This window comes from Nicotiana sylvestris, chromosome 8, assembly GCF_000393655.2.
Source record: "Nicotiana sylvestris chromosome 8, ASM39365v2, whole genome shotgun sequence".
Taxonomy (NCBI): domain Eukaryota; kingdom Viridiplantae; phylum Streptophyta; class Magnoliopsida; order Solanales; family Solanaceae; genus Nicotiana; species Nicotiana sylvestris.
In genome coordinates this window covers 222,499,870-222,519,145 of record NC_091064.1, presented here as the reverse complement: position 1 = coordinate 222,519,145, position 19,276 = coordinate 222,499,870, and the positions used below count along the sequence as shown (strand labels likewise).

The 19,276-nt window shown below is 36.5% G+C and overlaps 2 protein-coding genes across 3 annotated transcripts; both read right to left on the bottom strand.

Annotated features, from left to right (window-relative positions):
* Positions 1-330: 330 nt before the first annotated feature.
* Positions 331-4,076, bottom strand: LOC104221965 (uncharacterized). The gene is made up of 4 exons (XM_009773132.2): positions 3,684-4,076; positions 1,395-1,643; positions 561-607; positions 331-439 (listed from the first exon to the last, which is right to left on the bottom strand). The coding sequence occupies exons 1-3, from the start codon at positions 3,995-3,997 to the stop codon at positions 571-573; spliced, it is 600 nt and encodes a 199-aa protein (XP_009771434.1). The 5' UTR covers positions 3,998-4,076; the 3' UTR covers positions 331-439; positions 561-570.
* Positions 4,077-6,544: 2,468 nt separating this feature from the next.
* On the bottom strand, positions 6,545-12,374 carry LOC104221950 (F-box protein SKIP8). 2 transcript variants are annotated; one of them, XM_009773117.2, is made up of 4 exons: positions 11,770-12,299; positions 8,216-8,412; positions 6,930-7,069; positions 6,632-6,839 (listed from the first exon to the last, which is right to left on the bottom strand). In XM_009773117.2, exons 1-4 carry the CDS (start codon positions 12,136-12,138, stop codon positions 6,817-6,819), a joined length of 729 nt encoding a protein of 242 aa, XP_009771419.1. In that variant the 5' UTR covers positions 12,139-12,299; the 3' UTR covers positions 6,632-6,816. The 2 variants fall into 2 exon arrangements, with proteins under 2 accessions (XP_009771412.1, XP_009771419.1); XM_009773110.2 differs by having other exon boundaries at positions 6,545-7,069; positions 11,770-12,374.
* Positions 12,375-19,276: the final 6,902 nt, after the last annotated feature.

Genomic DNA, 19,276 nt, shown 5'->3' with positions numbered 1-19,276 from the left:
AGATAGACGTGAGGGGGCAATATGAAGAACATGGATACAAGTTATGCCTTGGAATAAAAGACAATTCCAAATCTGCTTTGTCTACTAACAAGGAAGCTATAAGTAATGCAACTATGAATCTCATGGAGAGTTCGATCCTGGCTCAGGAGAACGCGGGCAGCATGCTTAACACATGCAAGTCGGATGGGAAGTGATGTTTGCAGTGGCGGACGGGTGTAATACCATTTATATTTAAGCCAAACCTGCTTGGTTTTCTGCAAAACAAACTGTAATAGATGGATCCAAGGGTAATTATAAGCAAGAACTTTTCATGTTGCAAACTAGTAAAAGTGAAATCAAAACAATATAGATCATATTGATTACAATGGCTGATATACATTTCACAATTTGGAACTAGTATAAATCCATAGAATTCAAGTTTCATCACTCCACATGAAGCCTATAGAGAGCCAAAAATTGCTAAATTAGTAACTGAATATATATCAACAACATTCTTCAATCTCTTAAAAGATAACTCCAATTGGCTTCTCATCCTTAGAGCAGGAAGCTGATTAAATTACCTTCTGATAGTTAGCTCGTCGATCTGCTTGATCCGTTCTTTTTCTTGCTGCCAAGTTTCATATAAGGTGAAACACGGAATTTATGAGTTTACTAGCTTTGTATAAATTCACTAAAATACTTAAACTCTTAACATCAGCAAATCCATTTCAATAAAAGAAAATTCATAACTGCAGAAGTAGTTAACGCTGCACAATGAAAACATCTGAAAAACGTCGTATGGGAAAGAAAACAAAAAGAGAGTACTAATTCATTGCATATATATAACTTTTGTCATTTTAATGTAACATGTTCCAGAAAATATTGGCTGCTACGGAGTAATATAGGAAAAGAAAAATAGGCAATAGTATATGCATTGGCTAATCAAGATTATGGTGGAGGAAACTATTCTTATCATGGCATTGATGTAGGTGGCAAAATGTACTATAGAAACTAAGTTGTTATAATAATGGATTGGGACGAGCTTAAATGGAGCGACACGGATAGTGAGAAGTCATATAGCTGACCCTAACTTGCTTGGGGTGGAGTAATGGTTTTTGTCATTTTTGTTGTCATTTAGACTAAGTTTCGACATTCAGTAGCATGCGGTAGCACCGTAGCAGAATGTTTTATCCCAAAGACGTTTCTGCGGTTGCTTGTGTGAGATTTGGTGTTGGTTCAAAACTTCTGGTATGATATGCCAGATTACTTTCCATTTATCACTCTGCTACCTATCAGCATCTATCTTGTATGTACTAATAATTTCAAGTTAAACTCCTCGTTATATCACCATACAGTTGACGTTGCAAAGTGCAAAGAAGATGAAAAGAGTGGAAATAGACCAATTAGACGTCTACCTTGATTGAACCTCAGCATCAGTACCCGCGGAACTAGCTCTACCTCCTCTCCCAGAGCCAGAAACAACTTCATCCATGCTTTGCCCAAACCTTCTGTACCTACCACCCGAAGCAACAAAAGCAGGGCAAGGCCTGTAAGCCTTTATTGGCCACCAACCAAAACCTGGAATTGTTGCAATCCCTCCTTGTATCCGTCCCTCGCCATTACATCCTCTTTCAATCTCCTCTCTCCCACAGGCCTGACATGCCCTGTGAATACATCAAATTCAAATCATTAAGATTGCGGAATATGTCCTTGTACATCAGCAACTGCTTGACAGAAATAGCGATATGATATTAAGAGAAACAAAATCATCATTCAAGTTATCTACAGCTTCCAAAATTCAGCCCTCTGTAACTAATAAATAAACTTGCCATATTCCCATTCTAATGTAGCAAACACATTCTATGGTTTGAAATAGGAGTCATTGGAAAAGGAAGTGGTTAAGATCTCTTAAGATTGAAGCATCTAATCCATAAATTGAATCATTAAATAGCTAGCACAAGGTTAAAACCTGCATAGCCAATAACTTAATGTGTTATCCTTACCAAGAAAATATAGAACAGAGAATCCAAAAAATAAGTAATTTCAAAATATTGCATTATCAAGATGTTGATCATCCTTGGAAAATACATGCAAGAGAATGGTGTTATGCATCGCATTGCATCCTCCTCTTTTACCCTGAGAATTGATCCAGCTAGTTTTACGCATCTTTCATTGAACATCACAAACCTTCAATTCCGGATTGTACAGAATAAACTCACAACTATTTGTCCTTACAGTATCAATTGCTAAATCAGTCACTAAAAAAACTACTCAAGTGGCAATGCAAATGTGCCTTAGCCTTAACCATTAAGTTTTAAGTTGGCAATTTGTCTTAAGCGAGTCCCGTTAATTATTGGTTCAATATTAATTGTTCTAATAGCTTGTCAGTTGTATCTAAGGAGTAAGCTATCTTTCAAAGTCACTCATCTTACTTTCCTTCTCAAACTGATCTTAACGACAATTACCAAATCAATTCATTTGCATTTGAGAAGTGTTTAACTTTTTTTTAATGCATTGAACAACCTAAAAGCTCAAACTTCAAATCTCCTAACATTTCACACACAAACCTAAAAGAAATACAGCAATAAAAATGTCCACTCTCTAACAAGTTAAGCTTTTGGAACAAATAGCGAGTCAGTTAAACTTGATAATGGAGACAAAGGTTTAGCCCCCAAGGATTTGGTCAAGTGGAAAGAGCACAACATGTGGTGTATAGATTAGGTGTAGGTCACGGGTTTGAACTTTACCACAGACAAAACCTTAGTATCTTAGTGAGAAGGGTGGAGGGACGGGCCATTATCCGCCAAGTCTTGAACAGTATGCCACTCGTCCTCGTAAATTTATGTTATAAAAAAAAATAGAGACAAAGGTCTGTTCTAAGATTAAAATAAATGAATAAAAGTATCACATCTCTACCAATTTAGATTTTTAGTCCTGTGATCACACATTCCTAATCAGAGGCGGAACCAAGATTTCAACTTTATGAGTTCTGGATTTCGGAACAACGGTCAAGAGCTAATAACTGGGTTCTAAATTTAATTTTTTATATATATTTAGTGAATTTCTTAACACAAATACAACGTTTGAGCAAAAGCTATTGGGTTCGACCGGATCCGTTTCCAGCTTTCTGGCTCCGGTAGAAAGAGCGCAGCATGTGATGTATGGGTTAGGTGTACGCCACGGGTTTGAACTCTACCACAGACATAAGCTTAGTATCTCAATGGAGAAGGGTGGAGGGACGGGCAATTATCCACCAAGTCTCGAACAGTATGCCACTGGCAGTGGCGTAGCCACATAGCGTGAAGGGTGTTCAACAAAACACCCTATCGGGAAATTACATCGAGTATATAAACAATTACATTATGTATATAAGTCAACAAATTACATTTTATAGATATATATTAATCCTTGAACACCCTTTGAAAAATTTCTGACTTCACCACCGGCCACTGTTCCTCGTGAATTTATGTCATAAACAAAATAGATATAGAGTCTGTTCTAAGATTAAAATAAATGAATAAAAGCATCACATCTCCACCAATTTAGATTTTTAGTCCTGTGATCACACATTCCTAATAGGTACTTTTTAAACATTCCTGAAGCATAGGCTTTACATTATCAAATAAAAATAACTAGCTGAAACTTTCCCAAAAAAGGGGGGTAAAATTCAAGAAATGAAATGAAAGCAGAAAAATTATGCATACCCGGGAGGTAAAACTGAAGTAGATTCTTGGCTTATCGAAGCTGGAAGAACATCATCATTTGACCCACTTTCTTTAACTTCTTCTTTTTCTTCTTCTGTAACAAGAGGAGTTGACGATGTGGAAGAAAAACAGAGAAAAGGATAAGATTCTAACGAACAATTACCCCGACTTAAGAACAATGTAGACCAGTAATTGTTGTTAGTGAAAGAAAGTTGTTTGTGTGATAAAACTGGTATTTTTTGTGATGGTGGTGTTGGGATAGATAGAAAAACGGAGCTGCTCCCGCCGGTGGCCATGGTGGTGATGGAGCTCATATTCTCAGCCGCTCAGCTCCGCTATGGTCAGTCCCGGTCAGCTTATGACTGGTGATAACGTTTGTTATTGGACATAATTTTGACACCAAGGAAAAAGAAAAAGAAAAAGATTTAAAAATTTCCTGACTATCTAAAAAAGAAATCCCAAGTAAGGAAAAGTATAGAAAATAATTTTAGTAGTATTGCCTCGAAAATATTTCGGTAGGACCATAGTAATGGGTGAATGCGATATCCATGGAATTTTTAGTAAAAATAGCACGGTATAGCCAGTTTTCGAACTGGTCATTCAAAAATAGTCAGTGTTTACGAAGTCAATGAAAAATAACAACTATTTTGCTGCAACAGAGACCGATCCAACATAATATATTGGAGTTCGGTGCACCTGTGTATGAACTCCAGCATATTATGCTGGACCGGTATACTTTGCTGACTCCAGTATAATATACTGGAGACTGGAGCATCGGTGCTCCAAACTCTAGTATATTATACTGGACAATAATACTTGCTGGAACTCCAGCATATTATGCTGGAGTTCTAGTGTACTTATGCTGGAACTCCATCATATTATGCTGGAGTTCCAACATACTTATCCTGGAACTCCAGTATAATATGCTGGAGTTCAAGCATACTTATGCTGGAACTCCAGTATAATATACTGGCGTATTTTTCGGATTTTGAACAGTGTTTTCGCTCAGATTTATCTTTACATGAAAAGTGGCTAAATTTCGATTACTTTTGAAACTGGGCTATTTTTGAACGACCAGTTATAAATCTGGCTATTTTTGAATTTCTCCCAATTTTTTAGGGTAAAGATCACTTTTAACCCGCGGCCGAAATTATTTGCATTCGGTTGTGTCTAAAATTTGCATATTTAACATATATATATATATATATAAGAGAGAGAGAGAGAGAGAGAGAGAGAGAGAGAGAGTTTATATCTTTCGACTATTATTTTGAGAGCGGTTATATATATATATATATATATATATATATATATATATAGAGAGAGAGAGAGTTTATATCTTTCGGCTATTATTTTGAGAGCGGTTATATAGTATAGAAACTAATGAAGGTGACACCAACATAAATCTCATATTGTTAATTTGACTTAACATAAGGATTTCCTTGCATGAATTGTCATTTGTTCTTCCCATTTCTCACTCATACCACATTCTTGTGTCAACTACAGAATATGCTTTTTGCATAGTAATATGCCCACAAAGTTTAAGCCAAGGAACTTAAACGATTTTCTCAGTGAAAGAAATGCGTTAGAGGCTGTTTAGTAATCAATCAACGACATCTTAATTCCAAATTAATTAAAATCAACTAGAATATTCTTTAGAATCCATCATTAGATTATTATGTTAATCATCAAGTTACCACACAATTGACAAAAACGGGTTTCCCAGTTATTGTATGCATAAGTTTTAGGCAGAATAGCCTAATAGACCATTGTACTTGTTCCGATTTGACATTTCGGTCCTCATACTTCACTTGTTTTCATCCAAACATTTTAACTTGATCAAAGTCTATATTTTAAACCCCTCTGACGGTGTGTATCTCACTTGCTTGACGTGGATGACACATCATATTCCACGTCATTTTTTTTATTTTATCTACTAAAAATACTTATTGTATACTATTTTCTTAAAGAAAAAGACGATTAATGCCTCCGTCGCATCTCCCTTCTCTCAAATTAGGGCTGAAAGCCCAAATTAGATGAAAACAGAAGAATATAAGTATTGATAGCAGAAATGGCCACTTTTAAGGGATCTTCAGGGATTGTTTTTCATTTCTTAAAGGAGAAGGGGGCAGTGGGGAAGAAAAAGGGGAAAAACGAAAAGGGAGGGGGCGGGGGTGACGTGGGGGAGGGGGGGATGTGGATAAACAAAAAGGGGGGGGGGAAGGGGGAAGAACAAGAAGGGGAAAAAACGAAAAGGGAGGACGGAGGGGGCAGTGGGGAAGAAGAAGAAGAAGAAGCGTACATAATATCAATTTCCAAATTTTTTTTTCCTAATTTTATTTTTATCTTTTTATTTTATTTTATTTTTATTTTTCATTCTTATTTCAAGTTAAGTAGGAGGACCGGGATGTCAAAACGAAAAAATTACAATGGTCAGGCTATTAAACTTTGGTTTGCGTTTCACCAAGCTAAGTAGTAATAATTTGCATGTTGTCATGTTAAGCTAGGATGTATCATCAGTTTCTTCAGCAGCAAGTGGGCTTTTTCTTTGTTGAAGTATTTTCTGTCTGTTCTTATTTCATGTAGAAATAACACCAAGTAACCATTCTAAAAGGCTGTTATTTAAAAATTAGCCAGTACGTCCTGAATTTCAATTGTGCTGAGTTATCCTGAAGTTAGGATTTTTTTATTTAAAATTTTAAGACAAAATAAGCACCGACTAATCTCCAAATAGTATCCCAGACAATGGCTATATGTGCAAGTCCCCCATTTGATGCTGTCATCTAATCTTCAATTGGAAGGAAGAAGGTTTTCAACCTCCAATCACACTGTCCAAGTTTTGACGACGCCGAAGCCTAATGTCATCTCCACGACCATGGCCACATTTGCAAATTCTGACAAATCAAACTGTGCATTTGTATTGCCAAGAAACTTAGCAAAGCAAAAATAGGTGGGAAGAAACTAGCGATTTCTAAACCACCAAAGATGGGAAAAATAAGAAAAAAAAGGAAGCAGGAACTACATAAATAATTTTATGGAGATTCCAGAGAGTCAATCCTACTATAAACGAACACTATACCACTTTTCAATTTCAAAAGAATAATCAATCTTCTTCACTGTTGGCCTCTCTTTAATCCTATCCATGCACAACTTGTTGCCCTGCACCTCCATGAATGAGCATCACTGAGCAATGATGATGCACCATGTACCATCTCCCGTTATGGAACTCAAACACGTTAGTCACATTACCTGAACCCATATTAAGATACGCTTTCATAGTCACCCAAGCCGCATCTGTCATTACCCTTGCCCTTACGTCTCTAATCTCGAAGTCAACATTTTGCTCCCAGTTAAAAGCCAGCTGCCAGCTGCCCATGACTGCATTATAACTACAATGAAAGTACGATTTAGAACCATCTCACGGCATGCTGAAATAAATAAAGACATGGTAACGAAACATGTCATGTCAAAACATTCTATCACCCTAGTGAGCTCGCATTAGGGAGAGCTGTCAATAGAAAGAACTATGCAATATTTCTGATTCCAATAGAATCTTAGTTGGACAAATCAATGCCAAATATGGAGGAGGACCGGACTTCGAAAGAGCCCACTCGAGGTAAAAGAAAATCAAGAGGGCATCTAAGAAATACCTTAAGGGTAACGGTGAAGCAGCTCAAAACCATGACAAAACAACAATGTGACGGGTAAAGTTCTAACACACTACCACTCGTGTAACCCAATACTAGGGATAGACGTAGATTTGAAGATCTTCTTTCACCTTTTTTAAAGAATTTTTTGACAAATCGAAGTAGCTCAAAGTATGGAAGAATGGGCCTAAAAGGTAGTCCAATACTCAATAGATGGAGGAAGTGTGGGCTTGGAATAGAAAGAGTAGGCTCAACTCTGAAATAGAGCTAATGTATAAATGAACTGAATCGTGAAAAGAAGCCCAAAGTGATACAGGTAGAGGAAAAAAAAACTGATGTAGTAACCCAAGATTGGCTCAAATTACCATGAGAAAGAATCCAAACATCCTATCCAAGACCTTAATACAACGGGTAGAGTAGCCCAGGAGTCAGGACGATCATCGAGCCCTTTGAAAACCTTAACCAATATAGGACATGTATACTCTAGCAAAGAAACAAAGTATATGTTAAATCTCGACCCAATTGCAGCGCATTTACCCCAAGGTTTGCTGTGTTTTTCCTAAAATATGTAAAAGTAGATTTATAAACAACTGCATCAGCAAGGCCTCAACCCACACACAGAAGAAAAAGAAAATTAGCAAACATCTATTCAGAGAATGAAAACTTTAAAGGCACATAATATGCACAGAGAAACCAGACTCAAGAAATTTGGTTGGTGCAGGCAGAAGCATGACAAGTTTGTCATATGAAAATATTTCAGAGAATTTAATCACAAAAAGGAAAAAGGTCGGAGGCTGAGAGGGAGAACACAACAAGAGATGCAAGCGCAGAGATGAAGATGTAGTAAAGCTCAAGAGAGATCCCCTTAGAGGATGGAAAAACTCATACCCTGTAAAGTACTCCCCAGAGGCATGAAAACACTTCACATAATCTGCATTGAGCCAAAAACGTTCCATAGCTGGGAGTGATCTTTCTTTAATGATTTTAAAAAACTCAGCATTGACATTCATAATGGCTCTTGTAGCGGCATAGTAAGCCTTCCATCCATTGATTGGAGTCATAGAATCCTGCTCCAATGTGAAATCCTAAAAGGAGAAAATAAAAGATAATCACAACACTGACACTTTTTTTTGAGAAGGTACAACAATGACACTTCCAAGCAACATTCAAATACATGTAGAAACAAACAAAGTGTATATACATTTTCCAACTTTTCCCTATGCTTAAGCTTACGTAACAACTTATTGCGTACGTTTGGTGTTTGATTCTCAATCATTTTTAAGAACAAAAAGGTAAGTTGATAAACAAAATTATTTGATATAACAGAAGTAGCACGGTAAGCCCTCGTTTACCCTTTTATCCCTAATTCTTTTAGATTTCACGACCTTCATCCTTCAGCTTCAATTTTTTCCATCCAATTTCAAAGCCAATGACGATCAAAATGAGAGACTTTTTAACTGGTGTAGATACCAGAAGTAGAGCCAATCTCATATTTCCCTCTTCTGTTTTATTCTATATCTTCTTTTTCTATTGGTGGTGTCCAGGCCACTTGTGCACCTCGCGTAAACCAGTTGCCAGCCTGTCCAACCCACAAGCACAGGCTGTCATGCTAATCCTGCCAACCAAGGTAGGAGCTGAGGGTTTACACCTTTTTTTCTTTTGGGAGAGAGAAAACAGGGACTTGCACCAAGTGTTTGTGGTTGGATTCAGACCGAGAATATCCAAGTTGTTACTCTCATCCCTTAACCACTCAGGCCATCCCATTGGGGACCTTCTGTTGTATTCCATGTGGCTAAATATCTCTATAAATCTGTGCTAAGTTGCTCGGACTCGGGTGTTCGATACGGGTGCAGATCTAGGGGTCGGATCCTTCATGATCTAAGTTTTAGGATTTGGGGGTACGGATCCAGGTACGAGTATGGGTGCGTAGATTCGGCTAAAAATAATTCAAATATCTAAAAATAGATTTATAAAACTATGCCTAGATTATGATTCCACCATAGCTTTTGTTTTTAATTAAGAAATCGTTGTATCTGTCTCGGACTCCTCCGTCGATTTTGGTTAAAGTACTCAAAATCAATTGACCAAATCTAGTATGGATCCCAATCCCACACCCACACCCACACCCACACCCACACCCACACCCACATCGTGTCAACACGGGTGCAGCCTCGAAAGTGAAGAGTCCGAGCAACTTAGAATATGTGCATCAACTAGTATCAAAGCCCATAGGGATCAAGCAACGTCTACAGAAGTACTGACGGCCTTACTCAAAAGGAATGCTCCACCACATATTGTGTTACACAAACAAAACATTGGACCCATTTTCCCAATAAAGTAAACTCTTTTCTCCCTTAAAATTCCTAATTAATGAATAAGTAGCTTGCTTTCCTTGTGTATTCATCGCTTCCCTTTTAACATTGAACATTGTTATTTCCCTTTCCGTATACTTCTTATTCTTCCCTTAGAATGACTGTCCACCTTTGATGCTTTTTTCTAAAAGTGAACTGTACCATACACCATGTATACCAGCGATTCCCCCTATATGGTGCAGTAAAACTCTTATTTACTTATAAAAATGGGTGTATTTTTTAAATTCATATGTTGTAGTTATGATATATCAAAGAGGAGTATACAGTTTGGGGTAGATAACTAGATGGTCTACCAAAAGTTTTGAACTCCGAATCGCAAGCCCAGAAAATTGCTGGCACAACTATTATGTGATGCAAGAGAAAAGCTTTTCATCTATAATTTGGCATAATATTGAGCAATTCTAACACTTTGAACACTGACACAGAAGTTTCACAGAGTAATACAGCATTGTTTCAGTGTCTTTCTCATGCTTAAACAATTTTAGGCTTCAAAATTCCATATTGTTGGAAGAAACAGTTAAAAATTTAGCCCATGATAGAAGACAATGAAAGATAGGTGATAGGTCATAGCTTCTGTTTTCTTAAGACAAGATAAAAGACCGAACAGATAATACTTGTTAATCCTGTACTAAGCTTTTTCCTAAATGAAAAACAATAATTGCAGCAAAGCTCAAAAATCGTTCAATGACATGAAAAAAGAAAACTAAGTCAAACCGAACTTCAAAAGCTACCCATTTATCTAGGAGTACAATGAAACAAAACATTGGGAAGCAGATGGAAACTGGAACATAGTGTTTCCTTATCGTCTAACACTTACATGACTTTCCTCCTAGAAGGAGTTATAAAGCCAATCAGCGCCAAGAGAATTCTCATATACACCCCTAAATGTGCAAACACATACAGAAAGCACCTGAAGGACGAAGCAGTAAGAAACTATTTGACAGCAGTCTTCAGATAACCTAATGAGTGCCTATGTAAGATTACTATACCCCAGTAATCATTTAAATAGAGTCGTGAAGTGGCAGTTGATTTCCTAAATCACAGATAACAAAAAAGGAAACGGAAAAATATACAAAGCATAGTTTCTCTTAAACCATCCTCAGAGACTTTTCCTACCACTTTCACAACATAATCAGTGAAATACAAAATGAGTAGCTTTGTGAATTCTTGTTATGCCATAAATCCATGCGCTAGGTGAATTAAATGACTATTTGACGGTGCAACTTCCAATATAGACAATACTACTCTAAAGCTATTTAATTTTGCCTTTGATTGGAGACTGCTCAAAGCTTATCCTCTACACAGTTAGCGAGGCAAAGAAAAGTCAAATTATCCGTTTCAACTGTCAGTTCAGCCATGAAGCACAGAGGTAAGAATAAGATTAGGACCAACCGACCAGATTAATCTGTACGCGAGACAAGCTTCCTTGAACTAAATCTCAACTAGTCCGGATACCTATCCCAGCATAGTTGGTGAATCTAGCTGTTCTAAAGCTAATAGCCTAATAATAAATAGTCTTCTTTAATCGTCCTTCATAAGAGTGCCAAATTAATACTACACCTTTTCCATTTTGAGACGTCCCGGAAATTGGCGGAATTCTTCTTCTAAAGAACTTTCAAAACTTCCAAGAATTCATATTCCTTAAGCTGTTCAATTATTAAATTTGACGCGATGTTTACTCTATCAAGCTAGCTTTTCAATAATCACTTTAATATTTTCTACCACTATCACTAATGTAATACTAGTACTAGTATACAATATAAATTTGAGTTGAGGCTCTATGTAATGACGGTTTAATAAATATTTACAGAGGTCACCTAAGAGGTAAATATTAAGATTGGTAATCTTTATTAAATAGTAAGTAATCTTTTAATATAAGGAATGGTAAGTAACCTATTATAAATGGTATAAGAAGTTCATTACATTGTCGGTGCGTGTAACTTAAATCCTTTAATATGGAGTAACATTTTAAACTTCATATCCCGTCAAATAAGATTATATTAAATGGGAAGAGACAACACTAATAATGTGAAAAAATTAAAACTTTCAAGGAAATTTCGAATGGCGCACCTTATGATAGAGAGCTTTCCAGGCATTATCATCATTTGCAGCTTTCCTCATTAGTGAATTCGTCATAGAAAGCCTACAAAGACTCGGATAATCCAAATAGCTCAACGCGTGCGTCGTGATCTCCGGAACTAGCTGCTCCATCATCGACGCCCCTGTCTGCTTCTCTCCCGCCGCCACTGTCACACTAACCTTCTCCACCATTTCGAAACTTCCTCCTCCACCACTGCCACACGCACAATTACGAGAATTATCTCTGCCGTTCGTCGGAACTGATTTTGATTTTGAATTTGATCGGCGTGTTAAAATAGCGGCGGCGGTGAAAACGCAACAGATAAACGTGACGGCGCCGGAGAAGAAGCTAATATCCATTCATAAGTCATGAAAAAATCGTCGACGTTCATGAATAAAATTAAAACCTAATAATCCAGTACGGTGAATTCCAAGGAAGAATGTTGTAGGCGTTTTCTGGAGATATTTAGAAAGGAATAGGGTTGCACAGAATGAGAATTGAATTTTGTTCGGACTTTGAAACCCTATTAACTGGTTCTAAAAATGGAGAGTGAGGAGGAACACAAGTTTTGGGGGCAATTTGGTGTCAAATTGAAATATGCAGAAGTTGAAGGGTGAACATGTAAACTATTAACATGATGTACTATATTAATTAATTAATTAATATGCATATTACTCAAATGAAAATGTATTGGGCATATTAGGTATCAAATTGAAATATGCAGAAGTAGAAGGGTGAATCTGTAAACTATTAACAACAACAACAACCTAGTAAGTGGGGTCTGGGGAGGGTAGTGTGTATGCAGACCTTATTCCTACTCTGGGGTAGGGATACAGACTTTATCCCTACCCCGGCATCCTTTCCTCCAACGGCATCCTTTCCTCCAAGAACTTACCACCTTGCTCTTGAGAGACTCGAACTCACAGCCTCTATAAACTATTAACATGATGTATTATAAACATTAGATGAGCGATGGCATGGGCCAACTCTTAATTACAAAAATAATATTCTTAATTGTATTACTCCATTTATTTTGTAAAGATCACTCATGTTAATTTAAATAATATTTGTAAACGATAGAAATTTCATATGTATTTTTATTCAATAAAAATTATTATGTTTCTGAGTTAATTATCTCATGTTAAACTTATTTTGTTGGAATTAAACATAAAAAGAAAAGAAATAAAATGGTACCAATATTTCATCAACTTGCTTTTGCTTTGTGTTTGTGTGTTGTTTTTTCCTCGTATTCTAATTTGAAATTTACAATATATCTTTTTTTTTCAGTAAAATAATAAGTAGTCTTATTAGTAGCACAGTAATTCATAGGCAACACATTTTGGTAATTTTCAGGCGCGTTAAATTTAAGAAAACAAGTCGCTAATTTATTTAAACATCGTTAACTTGTAGATAACCAAAGAGTTTGTATTTTTATTCGTCGATAATTCACTTGTTAATAGTATTAAAAATAAGATGAGTTATCTTCTTTTAACATAAAAAAATAACATGTGTGATGACCCAAAGGGTCATCTTACGTTTTAGAACTCGATCCGTGTTTCGAGACCTTAAAACCTCATTTTATATCTCTTCGATTTGCGTGCGTAGTCCAGGCGTGATTCCGGAGCCTTTATGTGAAAAATTTATGAAATAATAATTTTTGGCCTTAAAAGTTGATTTTAGTTGACTTCGGTCAAGGTTTTGGGTAAACCGACTCGGACCCGGGTTTTGACGGTCCCGGTAGGTCCGTAGTAAAATATGGGACCTGACATATGCCCGAAATCGAATTTCGAGGTCCCTAACCCGAGAAATATTTTTTTGATGAAAATTGTAAAACTGAAATTATAATAATTTTTGAGAAAAATGGTTAATACTTTATCTCGTTGGTATCGGGTCCGCATTTTGATTTCGGAACCCGGTACAAGTCCGTTATGATATTTATACCTTATCTGTGAAATTTGGTGAGAAACAGGATTGATTTGACGTGATTCGGACCTTTGGTTGAGAAAATAGAAGTTTTAAAACTTTCTTGAAAATTTCATGCAATTTGGTGTTAAATTCATACTTCTAGGTGCTATTTTGGCAATTTGATCGAGCGAGCAAGTTCGTATAATGTTGTTAGACTTGTGTGCATATTTAGCCCCGATGGCTCGGGTGAGCTTCGGATAGGCTACAGAGGGATTTGGAACTTAGAAAAATTGCCGGTGTTCTTTAGCTGTGTTGCAGGCCTCAGACCTCGCAAAATGCAAGGTCAAGGTTCGCATTTGCGATTGCTGTGAAGGTCGCATTTGCGAGCTTCTCATCGCAAATTCGAAGAGAAGCTGGGCCAGCCTATGTTCGCAAATACGAACAATCTTCGCATTTGCGAAGTTGTCAGGGGAAGGGGTCCTTCGCAATTGCGACAACTAGTTCGCATTTGCGACAGTAGCAGAAATGCGACAGGTTTACATTTATGATGCCTGTCTCGCATTTGCGAACTTCGCAATTGCGAAGCTCAGGTCGTAAATGCGACATTTGCAGCTGATAAGTCTAGACTTAAACGGGATTTTTCATTCACTCTCCCATTTTTTAAAACCTAAACCTCAAAAGGCAATTTCCCAAAGACCATTTCTTCCCCAAATAATAGGTAAATGAATCTTAACTCATTTTTTTCAATCTTTTACTTCTTTTTTACAAGACTTCATCCTAGAATCTAGGGTTTTTCATGGTGAAATTTGGGGATTTTTGGGTAGAACTTAGGAATTTCGAAATTTGAGGATTTAGACCTCAAATTGAGGTCGGATTCCAAAATCAATTGTATATCCGGGCTCGGGGTGAATGGGTAATTGAATTTTGGTCCGAATTTCGGATTTTGACCAAGCGAGCCCGGGATCGACTTTCGACTTTTTGGGGGAAATGTTGGGAAACCTATAATTATGCATTGGAATTGATTTCTTTAGCGATAATTGATGTTATTAAGTTAATTATGACTAGATACGAGTGGATTGGAGGTGGAATCTAAAGGAAAAGCAGTAATTGAGCTTTGAGTTGGTCGTTGGATAGAGGTAAGTATTTGGTCTAACTTTGACTCGGGGGCTTAGGGATCCCCGACTGAAATGCTATGTAAAATTCCATGTGCATGGCGTATAGGTGTGGTGACAAGTACCTATGCGCCGCCAAATTATCTGTTTAGCCTATTCCCTTCCCCGTTCTTAATAAATTGTCTACATGTCTTAACTGCTACATGTTTATTGGTGTTTCTATGTTTAATTGCTTCTTGTTAAATGTTGTTTTCTTCATTGAAGGTATTAATTATTCTATAGCTTCATTGTATTTCCTTATTGGTTTAAGTTGGTTTATCGGTGTACCATGGTATATTTTGGTTGGACTCGCTGTGTAATACTAATTGAATGAAGTTTCATAAGAGTATAGCCTCCTATTTGCTTTGGTTTGAGGCATACATATTGTGGAGGGTTTTGAGCTAAATGGTGAAATACTTGTTCTTATTGTGTGATTGTTACATGGTGGGATCGGGTTGCACGCCACAACAGTAGTAATAAAGGTGATATATTGAGGAGTAATAAGGGTGGATTAGTGAGATCGGATTGCACGCTGCAGCATGAGTAATAAAAGTGAATGTTCATACTGTTACTGATGATATGGTGGGATCGGGATGTGTGCCGCATCATTTTGTTGTTTATGTATTCTTCCTCTGTGATGATTGTATTCTGTAGCATTGTAACTCTCTTAAAGATTGGTTATAGCTGAGTATTGGCAAGATGATTTAGTTCCGTATTTATTTTTGCTGCAAGTTACTGCTCCATTTCGTTCCGTACTTCCTTTTTACATTATTATATACTGTATTCAGGTTATATTATAAATGTCCTCCCGTAGCCTCGTCACTACCTCATCGAGGTTAGACTCGACACTTACCAGTACATGGGGTCGGTAGTATTGATACTGCGCTCTGCATTTTCTATTTAGATTTCAGAGTTGGTAGTGGCCGATCGAGAGGTCGGTTGCAGATACTTCATCCAGGAGACCTAAGGTAGTCATGCTGGCGTCCGCAGACCCTGGCGTCCCCTCCTATATTTCTACTTTCTTGTTTTCTTTTCTTTCGAGACAGATGTAATTTCTTTCAGACCAGCATTTGTAGTAATTCGTAGTATGTTCATGGATTGTGACACCAGTTTCTGGGGGGTAACAGTTTCGGTATTGTTAATAGTATATATGTAACCGGTTTATTATGTACTTCCACATTTATTTCTATTTGATTTAGCTTTGTTAATTTTAACTATAAAAATGTAAAGGAAAAAGGTGAATATAACTCTAACATTAGCTTGCCTAGCGAGTGCGATATTAGGCGCCATCATGGTCCCGACGGTGGAAAACTCGGGTCGTGAAAAGTTGGCATCATAGCACTAGGTTGCCTAGGTTTTACAATTCACGAACAAGCTAGATAGAGTCTGATGGATCGATACGGAGACATCTGTGCTTATTCCCCAAAGGCTACAGAGTTTAGGAACAATTTCACTTCTATTCTTCTTTGTCGTGCGATTTGACCTCTCAATGCTAATTGAACTCTCTACTCATGTTCCTTTGCAGTTGGCGAGAACATGTACCACTTCATCAGCTGATCAGCAGCCCGAGCCGCTAGTGGCAACTCCTACGAGGGGCAGAGGATGAGGCCGTGCTAGAGGCCGAGGTAGGGCACGACTCAACCCAAAGCTCGAGCAGTAGCACTAGCGGCGGAGCCTCAGGTAGAGTTTGATGAGGAGGCTCCAGCCCAGACCGTTCCAGCAGAGCCAACTCAGGTTCCAGAGGGATTTATCGCTACTCCGGTACTTCAGGATGCTTTGGTCCGTCTAGTGGGCCTTATGGAGAGTGTTACTCAGGCCGGTACATTCCCTGTAGCACCAGCCATCTCTCGGGCTGGGGAAGGAGCACAGACTCCCGCTACTCACACTCCGGAGCAGATGGCTCCCCAGTTTTAGACTCCAACAACTCAGCCATTTGGGGTAGTTCCGCCGGGTGTTGCAGCACAGATTGGCGATGGATCAGCTATGTCTTCTGAAGCTTTGTGGAGATTGGATAGGTTTACCAAATTAACTTTTCACCACTACCTATGGTGGTACATCTTCAGAGGATCCCCAGGACTATCTGGACAATTGTCACGAGGTGTTACAGAATATGGGGATAGTGAAGACCAATGGGGTCGACTTTGCTGCTTTTCGTTTTCTAGGTTTAGCCAAGAAATGGTGGAGGAATTTGTTTGGCTAGACCAGCTGGGTCGCCTGCTTTAACTTGGGATCAATTCTCTCAGCTATTTCTGGAGAACTCCTATCACTCAGAGGAGCACTCAGAGTAAGGGCTATGTTCTTCATTTTAAATTATGTTGCTTCTCGTACTTAGTGTTTCGTATATGCTCAAAAGATTGAGCTTCATTAAATTTCAATTTTCTGTTTTTACGAGTTTGCGAAGATAGAAAGTGCTGAGATAAAATAGGTTTGGACCCTAAATTTGCCCAAGCTGAACCTTGTATAATAGCAAATGGATGAGTATTGATTGTAAATTTATATAAAAACCTATGATTTCATAGAAATAGACCTAAGACTGGTAAGGTTTGATTTAATAGGGTTGGTCTATTTCTAAAGAACCATTGACACTTATAATTATGGTAGTGTTTGAGTCATACTGTGTGTATCCTACCATTCACAAAGAGCTTATGTATTATTTTAAAATATATTTAGGCTAGTAAAATATTTATAAAAGATCTCATCGCATAGTAATAATGATTCTTTACTACTAAGTAAATTATCAAAATATAATTCTATATATCTTGTTCAATCAAGTCTTATCGGATTGGTAAGGTTTGTGGTGTTGTTCAATATTCACAAATTTTGCCGGATTGGCAAGTCATGTACTATCTTCATTCTACCTATTATGTTAAATTGTTCACAAATAATGACAGATTCACAATATTTGTCTCGATAAAGTGTTATTCGAAGTTGCAATTCTAATTTAACTAAACCATCCCAAATCAACATAAACTATCTCAAATTTAAAACAATAACCTTCCAAATATCAAAATAAGCAATCCTTAATTATCAATTTAGTCAAACATCACCAAATTAAGTAGATGTACTTTGTTCAACAAACCAGTGCTTGAACGAAAGATTTAAGCATAAATAATCTACACTCAAATAATTTTTAACAGTAATCAAGCATCAATTTCGAATTTCCATCCTCAACTTCAAATTTTTACTCTCAAACAAGAATTTTAACTTCCAAAATTGAAGTATTATGATGTTCTTGGTAAAAAATAAAAAAATAAAAAATTGCAACACAAGAATCCATTCAGTGCTCTTTGATAGATTTTTGCACAACTTTTAAAAACTGGGACCAATATTAATCGCTAACCATTCAAAGGGATACCCAATTCAAGATAATTAAATCTACTGAAGGTTGTCTACTACTAGTAAATCTTGAAGCAGGGATGTTTGTCGGTTAGTACAGTATTTAGATATTTCGATAAGGTATTTTTAATATTCGGTTTCTTAAAATGTTATACTAATGTCGTACCTAATTAAATTCGGTATAGTTCGGGTTTTCTCCTTCCGATTTCGATTTATTCGGTTCGTTAATTTCGGTTTATTCGATTTGAATACTAACTAATACATAAAACCATAGACTGTAATAATCTCAATTTAAAGTACTCAAAAGTACAAAACTTGAAATGTTTGTTGACAAAAGTTTTGTCCAAAACAACAAATCAACCAATAGAGAGAAAACTTTATATAAAGCAATAAATTTGATCTTTAGAAATATCTTGTTCATTGCTTAGAGTTAATTGGTGAACTTAGAGAATAAAGGAATATAAAGTTTTAGATTTTTGTATTTATATATAATTAATAATATGTGTATTGTGTAATATAATATTTATTTTGGTAAGGTATTTTATTTTAAAATATCAAATATCATACCTAATACCAATTTTTTTTAAAAACTTAAACCAAATATCATACCAAATATCAAAATTTTTTATTTCAATACGATAATTCGATATTTATCAAAGTATGCACAACCCTATCTTGAAGTACTAAAATTGTTGAAACTATAAAGAATGGAGTACGTTTCACCCAGATTTTCTCTTTCCTTTATAAAAAAAAAATTATTAAAATTAAGAATAGACTTATTTTATTATATATCATATATCAACTAAACTCTCGATATGTTTTTCGTAATTTTCTATATGAGCAAAGTGAAAACAACTAATGAAAAATAAGAAAATAAGGTAAAACACAGTAATTGGTACAGCTGCCCAGGAAGCTCCCTAGGTGTGGTGTCATTTTTTTTTTTTTTTTTGGATTTTTTCATACCTATATATTATTGGAAACTTTATTATCCTAAATATTCATGTTTAGTTAATTACCCGGCATAAACAAATTTTGTTTACAAAATATATACATTCCACGACTCTTAATTCATTATTTGTGTCTTCGATCAAGAGATTTAGTTACA

Coding starts and splice junctions, on each gene's coding strand:
- LOC104221965 (XM_009773132.2), bottom strand. CDS start 3,997: ATGAGCTCCATCACCACCATGGCCACCGGCGGGAGCAGCTCCGTTTTT. Junction 1,644..3,683: donor ACTTCAGTTTTACCTCCCGG/GTATGCATAATT, acceptor ATGTATTCACAG/GGCATGTCAGGCCTGTGGGA. Junction 608..1,394: donor GATGCTGAGGTTCAATCAAG/GTAGACGTCTAA, acceptor GAAACTTGGCAG/CAAGAAAAAGAACGGATCAA.
- LOC104221950 (XM_009773110.2), bottom strand. CDS start 12,138: ATGGATATTAGCTTCTTCTCCGGCGCCGTCACGTTTATCTGTTGCGTT. Junction 8,413..11,769: donor GGAAAGCTCTCTATCATAAG/GTGCGCCATTCG, acceptor TTCTCCTTTTAG/GATTTCACATTGGAGCAGGA. Junction 7,070..8,215: donor TCTGGGGAGTACTTTACAGG/GTATGAGTTTTT, acceptor CTTTCATTGTAG/TTATAATGCAGTCATGGGCA.